Source organism: Patiria miniata, unplaced genomic scaffold (genome assembly GCF_015706575.1).
Source record: "Patiria miniata isolate m_02_andy unplaced genomic scaffold, ASM1570657v1 HiC_scaffold_19, whole genome shotgun sequence".
NCBI lineage: Eukaryota > Metazoa > Echinodermata > Asteroidea > Valvatida > Asterinidae > Patiria > Patiria miniata.
Window position 1 is genome coordinate 6,960,076 of NW_024037057.1, and position 15,629 is coordinate 6,975,704.

The window sequence follows — 15,629 nt, forward strand, 5'->3', positions numbered from 1 at the left end:
ACATCACACAAAGATACAATCGTCTTACTGCTATTACATACAATATAGTACCGTCCATGAACAAAACACGGCGGCCATTTTTGTCTAACAAGTTTTCCCCTTACTAACAAAGTCGGACACAAAATCTTGAATTTTGTAAAAAGTGCGCAAGAAAGTTGACTTGGTTCTGCCGATCGATGCATCCACCGACACAATGAGGCAGAAAAGAAAGACAGACGTACGAAAATGTTTGCAGTTAGTGTTCCTGGTGGTAACACTTCCGTTGGGAGGTGAGTATTAAAGTAACGTACCATGTCCTAACAGCTTTGAATAAAACTGATAAAAATGTGGCCATTCAGTCATATATCTGTGGTCACCTAATTATAGAGCTTCGGTCCCTCAAACTGTCAAGACATTTTTAAAACTAATCCCGGTGGCCACTTATCCGGAAGAAGGAGAATCTGAAAAAGACTGCTAGTCTTTGTCTTTCTGCCAAAGTTGCCCACACATAATTAACTTATGATGATGATTTCTATACCAATATTATGCATACTGTCGAGAATATTTGGTTCTCGTATGATCTCAAACGCTGGGTGTCGGCAAGTGGTTCGCTATAATAGACCACAGTTTCGGAGAAACTTGGACATCATGTTCAGCACTGAAATTCGGCTTCTTTTCGTCGTGAAGAAATGGACTTTCGGTGATTAATAAAAATTATTTCAATTATTTTCAAGGACTCTGATTTTTTTATTTTCATGTTTTGTGTTTTACGAGTTGGTGAAACACAAGAAATACCAGAGTTCCGAATCGTTTTTTCTCTAATAAAAAACCCCAATTCTACAACCTTAATTGAGGTTGGTGTAAAACTAAAACAAACAAAAATGGGGCAACAGACCTCCTATCAAAATTCATCAAGTTTGAGTTTAAATTTTGTGTTCCCTTGTTGTCAGTTCTCTCGACGCAGTGCCCGATCGATGCCAACCTGGATGTAGGCGAGCCGGGCAACAGCTACGAGTGTCCGGACACCTTGCCAGACGGTACGGACAATACCTACAACAGCTGCTGCCATAACGAGAGACCGGACGACAACGGGGACTATCACAGCTGCTGTGAGGACCCTGAGGTGGCAAGAGCTGGCAGGTAAAGTACTAGGGGGCGCTGTTCATGATACAATGTATGCAAATGCTTACATCAAAACGGCGCGTTGTAAGCTTTTGTACTTTTTTCTCCATTTTTCAGTGCTATTGTCATTTTGGTTGTTGGGACGGTTCGAAAAATACCTCGAAATCAGCATTTTTTGTTTCTCACCACGAAAAAGTGGGGGGGGGGGAATTATTCAATAGCCCATCCTTCCCTGGTTAAAAAGCGTGTGTGTGTGTGGGGGGGGGGGGGGGGTATATACCCTATCTCCCCACCCCGGGATTTACGCCCCCGAACAGCGGCACCAGCAGCAGTTTGCTGCATCGTTTGCAAACACGACTTTGCAATTAGACTTCAAAACAACCAACAACATGGTCAATGATCATAATTAACATGCAGAACACAAAAACCAACAACCCACAACCATCCCCAAAACCCGTTGCAATCACCATATTGTTCGTTTTCTCGTCACCGGGCAGCATGGCCAAGTTCTACGGTATGCTGGGCATCCTAGGCGGCGTGACCGGCGGTCTCATGTTGCTCGTCTACGTCAAGACCTACTGCAAGGATGACACGTGGCGGTGCCTGAAACCCATCAAGAGGGAGTGCAAGAAATGGTTCGACTTCACCATGGATGCCCTGTGCTTCTGTGGCTGCTGTCCCAAGTAAGTGAAGATCGTTTGCCTGCCAGGCTACCATGTTTTTGCGTTTTATTGTACGAGCAATGAGCAAGTTCGATACGATTTCCAAGATGGTTAACAAGCGGCTGCTCGGGCTTCGTGAAGTACACTCAACCAAAAAAGAAAGTCCCCTTCCAATACTGTTTTTGTCTAACTCAAAAACTACTGAGCACATCTCGCTCAAATTACGACTGATCAGTACAGAAATTCCTTAGCAATCCAGCCATACTCAACAGTGATAAGTGTACGAATTTATGCAATTTATGACAAATGATACCGAAAACAGTTTTGTATACGTGCAAGTTGTGGTTCACACTCACCTTGCACGTATACAAAAGTGCAACTTTTTTCGGTACAATTTGTCATAAATTGCATAATTTTTGTACACATTATTACTGTCTTGGGCAAAACAAGGAGTATGGCTGGATAGCCAAAGATTTTCTGTACTGATCAGTCGTCATTTGAGCAAGATGTGCCCAGTAGTATTTGAGTTAGACAATAAAGTATTAAGGGGGACTTTCTTTGTTGGTTGAGTTTATTTCTGGCCTGCACTGTACTTAAATATTCAAACGTGAACGTCATCAAATATTCAAAATGTCAACGTATTGGCTTTCCCAGAATCCGGACAGACTAGAAAGGCCGTCAGCGATTTTATTTTGGTGTTCGTTTACACACATTTTTAGGTTTTGTTGTTTGTTTTAACTTTCGCAGAAAACTTCGCCGGAAGACCAAAAAGGGCCACGAAATTCCCGACCAGAAGGGGGCGACAAACAACAACGAGACAGAAGACCCGGCTTCAGTGGAAGTCAATATGGACGAATTTTGGATGTAAAAAAGAGAAATTCTTCCAAACCACTAGCTGTCACTGAATCCACCGCCCTTTTCTACAAGCTTGTTTACCTACACGCTTTTCCAAAAGTCACGTTGATATTTGCAAGACTTCTTTGCTAAAAGAATGACTCTAGAAGTTTATTTAAGATATATTTGGCAACAAAAAATTGAGGAGAAATATTTCATTCAGCCTAAAAAAAATTCTGCTCTCTATATAATCTTGTGCTTGTTATTTTGTTGCACGAAATGTAACATTGATTTTCAAGAAACATCTGAAACAATGAATAAGGCTTAAACAAATATTACAAGTTTTCATGGATTGATCACCATTCTTTATTAAAAAAAAATTAATTTGTGTTCGTTCTAAAGTTGGAAAACAATTATTAATATGTACATAATTAGAAATATATACATCCTATTTAGGAAACACTATTAATATCAAACGTTTTTGCATGTATTTCATAGATATAAAAGCATTTTCTGTAAACACACGATTGAACAAAGTGCAATTTTGTACTGCAGTAGATATATAATGTGTTACTGTACTAGGCTAATGAGCCATGAATACTTTTAATTAGAAAAAAAATATTGAACAATAAAAAGTCTAAAGCCTAAAGGCAAAATTTACCTGTTTTTTTACTCCATAATCGCTTTGCTGGACTGAACATATTTCGCATTCCTAAAATAAATCACCATTAGAATTTTAGAAGTAAATTTCTGAAACAAAAGAGGCACACATCGCCATCAAAACTGCGCACATTCGGTGTGTTATAACATTGAAAACGTCATTAAATACGTTACAGATACTTTGCTATTTACTGGTTGAGAAAAAAAAATCGAAATATTACAAGCTATATTTTTCGGCAGTAATATACATTTTGTGTATAATTACTTGAAAGTCATCGTAAAGAATTTTATCAGAGCAAAAACAGGCGCTCTAAATTGGTACATAAAATGAAATTAGGGCAAAGAGATTTGTTTTTATTAAATATAATAATTGATACGGAAGACAAGTAATGAGGTTTTGGTACTTATTTTCTACTGACTATGAATTCAGTTTTAAAGCTTGTTTGTACAGAAATGATAAACTATGGCAAAATCGTCCTGGAAAGTAAAACTGAAACTTATGATTGCGCCATGAAGCTACACGAAAAACAAATCTACGAAATTAAATCAATCGTGCCAATATGGCCGCCCCGGCAACCAGCGTGAGGCTGAAGGTCACTGCGCCTGCGCCGTTGCACAGGTCATGCATCTGACAGCAGTAGACGCACGCGTCCGCGTTGTCGCATTTGTCCTCGCAGTTGTCCCCACCACAACCACGTATTGTGATTTTTCGATTAGTTTCCTCTTCCCTGGTGAATTGTTTCTGCGAACAAAATAAGACCACAGAAGAAACTGTAACTGTAAAAATCAGTGGGAAATTAGACAAGAGAACAAGGCCAACATACTAGCACGGTGTGCAGTATACTGCCCTCTTGCGTTATGTCAGTTGCCCCTTAACATGACGATAGATGACGGTATGCATGCTAAGCGTTGCAAGGATTAACGTGGAGATTATTGGGTGATTAGGTACAACAACAAAATTAAGACTTGACTTCAAGTGAAGAGGAAGTACTAATTATATTTTTCGCCAGGTTTTAATTAAAGAGGTAGGCTTTGCTAGCTAAAATGTAAATTAGATAAGTAGCTTTTAAATATGATGAAATCGTCACTTAAGATTTAATTTCAATTAGTTCTAGCTCCAATTCTGATAATGCCTTACTTATGAAGGCACATCGGCCCTATTTGAATTGTTCGTCCAGTTACGTCTTTGTCATGCCCTGTATTGTCTCGTTGTGTCTCGTCCAGTTTCGCTCTTTCTCGTGTCATCTCGTTCTGATTCAAGTCTCGTACCAACTCGTCCTTCACGCCTTGTCTCGTCATTTCTCGTTTAGCCTCACATCGTGTCATCCCACTTTGTCTAATCTCGTTTCGTCTCTTCTAGTGATATGTACGTCATCTTATGTCAAGTCTCGCCCCTTCTCGTCTTGTCTCGTCTTAACTCTTCTCATAGACATAATTCCAAGCTGCACAAACAAGTGAAGCTACGCGCTGGTTCCCGATCCCGTATTCGAATGTAGGGAGGGAACCAGTCTCAAACACTCCCATCGTTCAGAAAAAAAACCTAATATAGAACCATCTTAAAGTATACGAAAAGTTTTTGTTCTAAAGAGCAAAATTTATATAAATAAATATTTTGCTACCATTTTTATTTTTAGAAATACAAAAAAATTCTGTCGAGTAAAAAGGTGTATTTCAACTATATACGATATCATTTTTTTTTTACAAATCTATTGTTCTTGGAGTAGCAATATGGCGGACGGTTACTTCACACTGCGCAATAGTCGTAGCCTTGTTGCCATTTTGTGATTGGACAATGAACGACGTTCATTTGATGGTGTCTTCGTATCTCCAGTGCAAGTAGCTGCAAGCGCGGTCGCAAGTAGTACTGCTTACGCACCTGGGATCCGTCCGCACTCAGTTTACAATACGTTCAGAATCATTTTAGTGACGGTCTGTTTTCATAAATGAACATCATGTAAAGAAAATAAATTTCCAATTTTCCAAATAATCTATGATTACATCGTGAGATCGTTTAGACACATCCCCATAAATGCATGAAAGTGAATACGGAATTGGAGTGTTAAGTAATTCTTCCGGTCGCATTATCAATCCTTTTTAGATATTAGGGAGGTATTTTTTTTTAAATTAAAACAATGATTGAAGAGAAAAGCAGGGATCATAAATTAATAAATTTACATTCATAAAATATTTTTTTAAAGAAAGCATGAATATAGATGAATAATATAAGTTTCTTTTTAAAGAGAGAAGTAATTCTTCCATTCCCAAAGTTTATGCACAAAATTAATGTCCAACGAATCATTGCAGATAGCTTGCAATGTTCATTTAAATATCGAGATATATACACAGTAGGGTTTTGTGAAATGATTTTACTTTTCCCCCTTTCTGTATCATTATGTGAACGAAATGTGTCCGACAAAAAACCTGCAGAATCTGGTCTTGTACGATGAACATGTACATGTACATGCGGCGCCCGTACGTGTACATGTACATAGTACCGTACGTACTTGCGTACATGTACTTCAACGTCGTTAATTGACCAATCACAAAATGGCAACAAGGCTACGACTATTGCGCAGTTACTTCACTACTAAGAGCCAATGAGCTATCCAGAATTTGTTTACATGGAGATCAGTGATCCCATTCCCTCATACTAACCATACAGAACCGTGGGCATTCGATCTTCCCGATCCTCGGGTCTTCCCGGAAGAAGCTCTCACGGTCGCATGAGCTGCCCGCGTAACCCTCGCAACTGTAGCAAAACTTGGCCTGGCTGTAACCTAATAACAGAAGATGGGGAACATGTATAAAAGTACATTAAAGGGCTCATGCAATGTAATTTTTGTATAAACGATCATTGAAAATACACCTTTGTGTCCTATTGTGTTGTTTTGCAATGTAACTTTTGTATAAACGATAACTGAAAATACACCTTTGTGTCCTATTATTTTAACCTTATTTTCAATTTTCGTTTGGCCATTTTCAAGGGTATTTTTGGTCCCTTTTTGCTTTTGTTGCTACTGCAAATTTACATTTTCATGAGCAAAAGTGTGACGTCATTTCAGGCAGAAACCCTCAACGTTACAGCTGTTTCAGCACCAAAGGTTGCCAGAAGTTTGGATATGTTGCTGTCCTAAATGTTCTTGTCTTTGGTGATTCGTTGTTGTGTCAGTAGCCTACATGGCAGTAACCCAATGAGCAAACTTTTCAAACAAATGTTTTCATTGAGCACATTTTGGGGTTCACAATTTGAACAGAAACCCCTAAACTGAACAGGGTCTTCCTTAAATTACATCATATCAACAGCGCCCTCTTTCGTCCGGAAAAGCATGGAATTTTGAAATGTTTCAAGAAGTGTATTCTTTAATAGAATTAACCAAAAGGGGATGTAATTTTTTTTTTACATACATTTAAGAGGAGTAGAAAGTCGCACAAAATATGTTCCTTAGAAAAATTCTTGTCGTGACCTCTTTAAATGAGTGACAGTAGAGGCAAGTAGATATATACCGAGTCTCAAAGTATAAGGATGTAGAGGGCCTATTTAGGTGGTGTTCAAAAGCTTGGGTTGAATGACCGCTTTAGATGACAAATAAGACGACGATTGTGACGATTGTGTAAAGCTGCTAATATTGATAACAGTGAAGATGACGAGGACAACAGTGACGAAATTATCAACGATATGGCGAAGAGAATCATGAAGAATTGGATATTAATGCCGCTGAAGGTGGTTGGGAGTGAGCGACAAAAATTGACCCATAATATCACGAAGGATGTATTAAGAGTGCACCCCAGTAAATATGTCAAAACTCCGTCCGCCGCACCGAGCACATGAATAAAAGTTACACATTAAAAGTATTCTATATTAGAGAGTTCTGAGAGCCATGGAATTAGGGGTTGAAGATATAGGGCACTGCACTTCTGGCCTGGACTTGAGGCTTCAAACTCTGAGTATTTTTTATTCAATTGGGCTCGAAAGTGGCGCTATTTAGGCCTAGCCATGTTGTGGAGGGATTCTTTTTCAAAATGGCTATTTTTTCAATTTGAAAAATATTATCCGTTTTATAGGGGTGGTCTTTTTTTTTGGTGAGAATTTGTCAAAAAATCATAGGGCAAACCACAAAAAAAATTGAAAAGAAAGTGATAGATGACATGTTGATCATCATTTTTTTTTTGTAGCCTGAACACCTGTGAGAGTTCTGAGTATTTTTAAAAGAATTTTGAAGTGTGGAGATTGAACATTAGTGTGTATGGGAATTTTTGTACTTGGTTGTACAAGAATGATGACAACATGGTGTAATGGTCGTAATGACGACGCGTGTTGGCGGTTATATAGTAATCAATATTGTAACAACAGTGATATCATAATGTAACTGGTGTCCTGGAACTTTTAAGTTTGGTTTTAAATTGTGTTCTTTCTTACCGATGCAGACCAACAACAACACGAGGATGCAAAGCGTCCGCGTCATGGTGGCAGTGTGTCAGGTCGTTGTTTCTGTGAAATCAAGAATCAGAGTAAGATGAGTGGCGGGTTATTCTGCAAGTGTGCCCAAGAGAAAAAATCTTCGGTCAGTTATTTTGTGAAATTATTCCTAATTTCAAGCTCCCATAGACCCGTTTACGTATGAATCGGTAATGTGCTACGGGCGTATACGTTGCATTGTATGGTGTGACAGTTTCCCCTATCAAAACGAGAACTTTTTGTTTGGGCAAAATTTCCCATATGCAGCACAACATTATATGCCTATCTTATTGGAACTTCATGGCCAATATAACTTATCTGAAAACTATCATGCCATAAAAACAAACCACTCACCCAATGTAACGACGCTTTCAGTTGCTTTCGGAGTCTAAATTACTTTGGAAAAGAGATCTCTTCAAATCCCACACACATGAAAATTAAGCCAAACAAAGATGGCCGAACGAGCAACGCTTCTGCCTATAAAATAACGACCTTTGAACCCGTAGAACGCTGTAACAGCAACCATCTCGGAGCTCTGTTAATTATTAACCAGATAAAAAAAAGGAGATAGACGTATTTTGCCGCCCCGCCATTTTTATGTCGTCTGTGGAAAGGAATGCGAAAGCAAATAAACGGGGATGTTCAATTCATTGGCCGTTAAAGATTAAAAACAAACCCGGGTTGATGTTGAAATGTGCTGTAAATATTTTATTTAATGATGAAAAACCATTTTGATGCAAACTTTTGTATCTGTTATTTTTTTTAAATAAAATCATCAAATATGTCCAGAGTGCTTTGGCGTGAATGCCTAACCGTTTTTCATTGACTAAGTCGACAATCGTAAATCAGCATTGTAAGGGATCACCTTTTATTCACATCGATGCGGTATTATGGACCGATTGTTAAATGCTATAAAGAATTATTCAAAAACTTTTAGAAGTATCTTCACAAAATACTGCACAATGACGAATATACGTGTTTGTTAGCTATAAAGGCAGGTTAACTCAGTTACGTCCATCTTGTTTGTCATTCTGTTTGCCTCATCGCAAATCTTTGTTTCGATATTTTAATACCACTTAACTTCTGGTAAAAGTGGTGAAACAAAAATGAGCAAAATTTTGAATTCTGTTTCGTGGGCTACCGTCATTAATTACGTCAAATGACTGCATGGCATGTCTATCCTACTTAGTCATATACCCTCACTTTTTCTACATCAGATTTATTGTGCATAAAGTGGTAATGGGAAAACAATAATAACAATTGACACATTCAAACGTTTTAATTCACATTTTCGATCATTTGTATCAATTTTTTATTAATCGGATGTGCATTTCACCACAATAATTCTCCTCAATCGACGCTACTCCAAACTACCAACTTCAAATGGAAGTTTTTATTATCACAAATATATACATGCAGAAAATGACACTCCGAGAGAAAAAAAGGCTTCGATAGGATCAAAGTTAGTCTGAATTGGAAAAAAAAAATAGAAAAACATATACATTGGTGACAACAACATGCCCTAACTAAAGTCTATTGTACTTTTCAATTTTTCAATGTACAAACATAAAAGGCATTCTAATTAATTTCTTTTCAAATTTTTCTTCTTCTTAATTTCGAAGGATGACAAAACAGAAGCTTGCAAATTAGTTTGGCAAAAGTAAACCTGCATTTTTTTTAAAGAGATTTGGGATATTAGTTAAATTTCAGATTTTGGAAACTTCCCTTAAAATCATCTGATGTATGTGACTGAAAGCGCTAAAAAAAAAGGTAAATTATTTATTTACAAGCAGACTATAAGAAAGTTGCATAACTTTTCTAAAACACAAAGAAACAAACTTAAGAGCAAAAGTTTAGGCTTCTTATGTAAATATGTCTAGTGGACAATTAATGAATGGATGAAGCACTCGAATGTGCATGTTTAGCTTTTTTGTAATTTCGACAAACGAAGAGTTTTATTTCAAAAACGCGATATACGTCATTTTGTTCCCTTTTAGAATCTTGCTCTCTGCTGGCTGCCCAAAAGCAATGTCGTGGCTGTTTTATACTGCAACTTAAGAATACAATAAGGCAAAAAATGAAGTCTAAAAATAGCTGTTATACTGTTTTTATTCTTTAAAGTTTTATAACCTTGCAAATTGTCACCTGTTTCAAATTGATATGCCGCGTTTTAGAAATACATTTTTTCAAATAACTTTTATGAAATGTCGGTATTTGTGATTAACTTTACATTAATTGAAGAAAAAAAATCTTTCTATGGTACGATTTATGAAACCCGAAGAAACTACTTTTTCATAATGCTTCTATAGCTGCTGTCCACAAGCGTAGTCCACTGGATATCTACAAAAGTTGACCTTTCAGTTTTATCGCATCCAAACGAGAATACGAAACGAGAACTTAAGAAGATACAAAAAGAGACCTATTTTTATGCGTATTTTTCTTCTTTATGTTATTTGATTAAGGCACATTCTACGTCCCTTAAGTTGACCCCCTTAAAAACAAACAAGCATGTTATAAAAAAAGTTTCTAAAAAGAAATAAAGAACACTAGTGCGACACTATTCTGGCCGCAATCCAAGCCAGGAGGACGACGGGAAGACTAAAGGTCACCGCGCGTGCGCTGTTGCACATGTTCCTGTTACAGCAGCGGACGCAGTCCTGGTGTTCTTCGTTCCCAAAGCAACCGGGTACGCAGTCCGTTTCCCTCTCGTAGCATCCGCGGAAGATCAGAGTTTCTTTGTAGGCAGTGTGGGTAATCCGACGATCCTGCACGGTCAAAAGAAACAAAATATACAGGGTGAGTCATAAAAACCGAAAGACAAATGTCGGGACTATTGTTTAGGTGAAATTCTGCAAGCAGCGCTTTAAAAATCTAGGATATGAAAGCCGAAATCCTAAGCTTTCTTTTAGTACAAGAATCATTCATATCACTTATGTACTTTTCAAGTTACGGAATTTTAAACATAACCACCGTTTTAAAGCTCTGTCCAAGGATCACAAAAAGGTGTGCGTTCTTTTAGCAAAACCCAATGTGATTTGTTTTCGTTTTGCTGAAAGAACACTTAACTTCTTGTGATCCGTGGACAGAACTTTAAAACGGTTGTTGTGTTAACAATTCCGTAACTTGAAAATTACATGAGTGATTTGAATGATTATTGTACTGAAAGAAAGCCAATATATGAATTGGGTCCCGACATGTGGGTTTCGGGTTTTTTACTGCACCTGGGGCGGCGGAACCGGGGGGGGGGGGCGGGGGGCACTGTACCCCACCCAACCCCAGATTTTCCCAGGCTAACAAAGGTGCCCCTCTTGCGGTTTTAAATGTGCCCCTTCGAGATGAAAACAAAACTGCCCCTCAAACGCATACGTATGAAAGCATAATGTGGATCGCGCTACAAATAAAAATGTCTCCTGTCTTGTAATGCAAAACTGCCCCTCAAAAACACAAGTACCCCTCTCGCATTAACAAGATTGTTCACCTTTTGGAGATGGAAAACTATCCCTCGAAAGCACAAATACCACTCTCGCAATAATAAAATTGTGCCCCTCTCGAGATGGAAAATTAGCCTTCAAAAACAATCCGATAACTTCTCGAGATGGAAAACTGCCCCTCGAAAGTACAAGTGTCCCGCTCGCAACATTAAAACCTTTTATTGTGATTCAATGTTTTATAATGGTATGATGATGGTGTCGCACATAATGACGACGACACCAATGGCGTCAATGGCCACCGATGACGAGGACATCCTTTGTCACAACTCACATAGCAGACGCCGCTACATTTGCCGACATACACCCCAGGGTTGTCCGAGCTGACGTCGATGGGGTTGGCCGGGTCATCTGGGTCTCGGGGCTCACAGTACGGATTGGCCGTGCACTTGAAGCAGTACATGGCGGCGCTGCTGACACCTAGAGGTTAGAGGTCAGAGGTTAGAAATCCTTTATACAGGGTGGTGCTAAAAGAAGGAAACCCAAATTGGGCAGCAATTTTAACCTCCTTACTTGAACTGTATTTTTTAATTAATGAAGTATAGCTCTTCAACCATACATGGTGAAAACAAAAAATCTTTTAAAAATTCGCAAGAATAGTGTTATCATGCTAATTTGAATACAAGTCACCAAAATCAGTGCTGTCCACGTGTAAGTCTAGTGAAGTGTTTTTTTTTGTCATCAAATCAAGCTCCGGAGCTCAGTCAAGCGGATGGAATAAGCCGTCCGTCGACAAACGTGGCACATGGAATTTTGAAACTACCATATCTCAGAGATAATGCATTTGCAATCATTTTTTGTCGTCATTTGGGTTTAAAGATCAAAAATTTAATACCATTACATTGAATTTTGAAATATGTCCATAAACAAGTAGGTGAAAATTGCTGTCAAAAGTGGGTTTCTTTGTTCTTGCACCACCCTGCATAGTATTCAGCGGTATCTCGATGATGAACACTCAGTGGCAGTTATTACTTTTAGGACCCCTCTATTTTTTCGCCGCTGCGATTTTGCGTCAGTTGTCAACCGAATGCTTCTCGCGAACTTGAATTCCTTTCAAAATAAAACCCTTCAGATATAAATCAAAAAGGGGAAAAAGCGTGCCTTCGACATTGTTAAAGATCAAAACACAGAGGGGTCCCAAAAGTATCTGATTCCCACACACGATTCCTGACAGTCTTGGTGTGATCTTGAAACAGTAGTGTCGTAAAAAGATGGGCAAATAAAGTTTGCGAGCAGAGCTCGGATGAGTGCGGCAGTGCGCATGCGCCTTAAGCACTCATATTTACCTTTGCTCGATCAATTAATATTAGAACACCAATGATGTACAGTGACAAACCAGGACGCTGTTAAAGTGTTAAGAGAAACAAAGTGCCCAGCCAAAAATAATAAAACCAGAAAACAATCAAGAAGAAGTAACTGAGTTTTTTAAGGCTTTATGAGGCTCACTTACCGATCAATGAGCACACCAGTGCCAGGAGAACAACAGACCGCGGCATCTTGTGTATTTTGTCCCCTTGATATGTGGTAAAAGGAAAGTCCTGCAAAGAGGGAATTGAATGAAACAGACGTAGTTTAAGTTAATATGTTTACTGGATTTCAAGTCGAAAGACAGTCCAGTTTTTTATTTCAATGGCTCCGCCAAAATTTACCAGCACGGCGCTAGAGCGCGGCGCCATAAATTTGTTCCTTTTTGACATTGGGGAAAAAACAGTGAAGGACCTATATATATTTCAAATTCGCCCCCACAAACTGAGTTTTTATTCAATGATGATTGAAACAAATTTCTGAAAAGCCATCAAATTAAGTTTATAAATGTGCTTAAAATAACTTGTACCATCTATCACGCTTAATTAGAGAATCGCGTCAAAACGAAACAAATGTAAAACACATTTCTTTTGAAACTATATGTGGCAGCAATCAAAATATGAATATTCAACCCCCATCTTCGTCAGCTTTTTTAAAATTGTTATTATCAAATTTCTTAGTTGCCTTGCATTTTGAAAGTCAAATAATTGTACATTAGCCTTTGTATACCAGAATAAACATGCGTATGACAATATACATATACAAAATATGGTAATTGTACGACATGTCATGAAGTAATGTATATTATCAAGAATAAACAGAAAACATATAGTCAAGTTTGAAGGCCAAACTTTGCCCAGTGGAGATTTGAAGACGGTCCCTGCATGACTGCCATTGTTGACTTAGGTCGCGCAAGGTACAAACCCGCACCACTGCTTGGCGCGTAGTTGAGCTATGACTGGTATATAATATTACACGGTGTGACTAGTAATCTAGTTAATTATTAACTAGCCTAGTAAAGAATGCGAGTTGAGTGTATTTGGCCCTAGCTGATTTTATTAAGCAGTTTGTTTAGCAAGAACGTGTCCATAACGGATGATAGGTTGTTTTATAAACAATAATTCTGTTTCATGTTATTCTGAACTTAATTTTGTGATGATTCCTATATCATATTCAGATTTACCCATATCATGGGAAACCGATTTATGGTTTTTGTTCTTCACTTTCAAGGAATTCAGACAATTTAAATATTTGTTTTAAACTTAATTAAAGAAATAAGACTATTGAAAGAATTTTGAAATCAATTTATACAAAAAAAAATCACCCAAGTTTTCAAAAGTATCTTTATCATCTTCCCCTTTTCTCTTCCATTTTTTTTTTAATTACTTTGTTCTTGGACATTTATCCAAAGTTTCCATGGTTTTTTTTTACATGACTGCCTATGTTCTTGATCAAACCTTTGACATCGTCTCAAGATCCAGTCAATGAATGTTGCGGTTCTAAGTTTATGGACGTCAAGACCAATAATCAAGTTTAGTTCAGACATAATTTGAAGGCTTCAAAATTATTCCGAAGCAAAATGTGAAGCCAAAGCCTAAGTATTAAAAAATACATCACATTTTTGTTTTTCTAATTGAGAGGAGTGACATTGTCGATTTTGATAAACAGCCATTTGACCCAACATGACCTTTGACTTAACATCAAGGTTAAAACAATCCTGATTTTCTTTTTCAAGCTTTGAAAAATCAGGAAAATTTCCAAAATGTCTGCACAACGGCGTATATATGCCTACCTCCACGACATCAAAATCACATGCATCCTTTGAAATGAGAATGACTGTATAAAAACCAGCTGAGTTTTGAAAACAAACATCGAATGCCCCTTTATCTTCGAGGAACGTATAGGTCTGTTTAACTCTATAAAAAGCAAAAAGCAAACCAAAAGAAAATGTATAAATCTTAAATTGGCAAGAAAAAGGTGCAGATGTTAGAATTTCTGAAAAAGGTCTTTGCCAATCGATGTTTGCGTACAATTTTAATGTTGCGGCCCCCATGAGAATCAAGACCCCCCAAACCATTAGTTTTAAAATCGGAAACCAACACTACCACAAGAAATTAAAAGTTAATCCGACTTACCTGAATAGAACAGAAATAACCAGCAATTTCAGCTTTACATCCTTCAAAATCTCACATGAAACAGACGATTTTCATGTCATAAACTCCAAACAAAATGGACGGTGGACGCCTTTGCTGTTTCGTTGTAAAGCGATCAAAGTCCAAAGTTATGATTTGGTTGGACAAACATTGAGTATTGTCGGGAGAGGGCGCTATAATAGGGGTGCGGACCAGACTCTTGCGCAAACCAGCAAATGCAGTAGTCGACTCAAAAAATTTGTTGCTTTTCAATAAACAGATGAAATTTTGCCCTAATCTTCGAAATTTCAGCAGAAATTTTAAGGCCTATACCCCTTGCAGGAAAGATGCATACAGGACTCCAGAACACATTCTAACTCTATTTTTGATTAGATACGGCATTCAAAAAATGATTGCTTCGAAAATTTGGGGGAAAATCAGTCAAAAATGTTGGTTTCTTTTCAATAAACAGATGAAATTTTGCCCTAGTATTGGAAATTTTAGCAGTTTAAGCAGCCAAATTTTATTAAAAAGGTAAGGCTAACCCCTTGCTTTTTTTTGAATTTTGGCCAAAAAATAAAATTGCTTCAAAAGTTCTTGCAGGAAAGATGCCGAATGGACCCTAGAACACATTCCAATTCAATTTCTGGACGGATGGACATTTCAAAGGAATTTCTGTATTTTTAGGATAATATCAATTTTTGATCAAATTTGATTGAAAATGTAAGGCTAACCCCTTGTATTTTTTTGAAATTTGGCCAAAAAATTAAGTTGCTTCAAACTTGCAGACAAGTTGCCTAAGGGACCCTAGAACACATTCCAATTCGATTTCTGGACGGATGCACATTTCAAAGGAATTTCTCGGTTTTTAGGATAAAATCAATTTTTGATCAAATTTGATTGAAAATGTAAGGCTAACCCCTTGTATTTTGTTTGAATTTTGGCCAAAAAATAAAATTGCTTCAAACTTGCAGACAAGTTGCCTAAGGGA

The 15,629-nt window shown here is 37.7% G+C and overlaps 3 protein-coding genes across 3 annotated transcripts; 1 reads left to right on the forward strand and 2 right to left on the reverse strand.

The window, feature by feature from the left end:
- The first annotated feature begins 35 nt into the window (after positions 1-35).
- Positions 36-2,939, forward strand: LOC119725567. Its single transcript, XM_038197028.1, has 4 exons — positions 36-269; positions 930-1,119; positions 1,599-1,784; positions 2,511-2,939. Exons 1-4 carry the CDS (start codon positions 194-196, stop codon positions 2,629-2,631), a joined length of 573 nt encoding a protein of 190 aa, XP_038052956.1. The 5' UTR covers positions 36-193; the 3' UTR covers positions 2,632-2,939.
- A 680-nt stretch (positions 2,940-3,619) lies between these two features.
- LOC119725568 lies at positions 3,620-8,199 on the reverse strand. The gene is made up of 4 exons (XM_038197029.1): positions 8,068-8,199; positions 7,675-7,746; positions 5,913-6,034; positions 3,620-3,999 (listed from the first exon to the last, which is right to left on the reverse strand). Exons 2-4 carry the CDS (start codon positions 7,718-7,720, stop codon positions 3,799-3,801), a joined length of 369 nt encoding a protein of 122 aa, XP_038052957.1. The 5' UTR covers positions 7,721-7,746; positions 8,068-8,199; the 3' UTR covers positions 3,620-3,798.
- A 1,961-nt stretch (positions 8,200-10,160) lies between these two features.
- On the reverse strand, positions 10,161-14,781 carry LOC119725569. The gene is made up of 4 exons (XM_038197030.1): positions 14,642-14,781; positions 12,652-12,739; positions 11,476-11,621; positions 10,161-10,478 (listed from the first exon to the last, which is right to left on the reverse strand). Exons 2-4 carry the CDS (start codon positions 12,695-12,697, stop codon positions 10,260-10,262), a joined length of 411 nt encoding a protein of 136 aa, XP_038052958.1. The 5' UTR covers positions 12,698-12,739; positions 14,642-14,781; the 3' UTR covers positions 10,161-10,259.
- Positions 14,782-15,629: the final 848 nt, after the last annotated feature.

What these genes read in the sequence shown, in the direction of transcription:
- LOC119725568 (XM_038197029.1), bottom strand. Translation starts at nt 7,720, where the DNA reads ATGACGCGGACGCTTTGCATCCTCGTGTTGTTGTTGGTCTGCATCG. An exon ending in GTTGTTGTTGGTCTGCATCG is followed by an intron (nt 6,035 to 7,674) that starts GTAAGAAAGAAC and finishes TTCTGTTATTAG; the next exon opens with GTTACAGCCAGGCCAAGTTT. An exon ending in AATGCCCACGGTTCTGTATG is followed by an intron (nt 4,000 to 5,912) that starts GTTAGTATGAGG and finishes TTTTGTTCGCAG; the next exon opens with AAACAATTCACCAGGGAAGA.
- LOC119725567 (XM_038197028.1), top strand. Translation starts at nt 194, where the DNA reads ATGAGGCAGAAAAGAAAGACAGACGTACGAAAATGTTTGCAGTTAGTG. An exon ending in GGTAACACTTCCGTTGGGAG is followed by an intron (nt 270 to 929) that starts GTGAGTATTAAA and finishes CCTTGTTGTCAG; the next exon opens with TTCTCTCGACGCAGTGCCCG. An exon ending in GAGGTGGCAAGAGCTGGCAG is followed by an intron (nt 1,120 to 1,598) that starts GTAAAGTACTAG and finishes GTCACCGGGCAG; the next exon opens with CATGGCCAAGTTCTACGGTA.
- LOC119725569 (XM_038197030.1), bottom strand. Translation starts at nt 12,697, where the DNA reads ATGCCGCGGTCTGTTGTTCTCCTGGCACTGGTGTGCTCATTGATCG. An exon ending in ACTGGTGTGCTCATTGATCG is followed by an intron (nt 11,622 to 12,651) that starts GTAAGTGAGCCT and finishes TCTAACCTCTAG; the next exon opens with GTGTCAGCAGCGCCGCCATG. An exon ending in AATGTAGCGGCGTCTGCTAT is followed by an intron (nt 10,479 to 11,475) that starts GTGAGTTGTGAC and finishes TTGACCGTGCAG; the next exon opens with GATCGTCGGATTACCCACAC.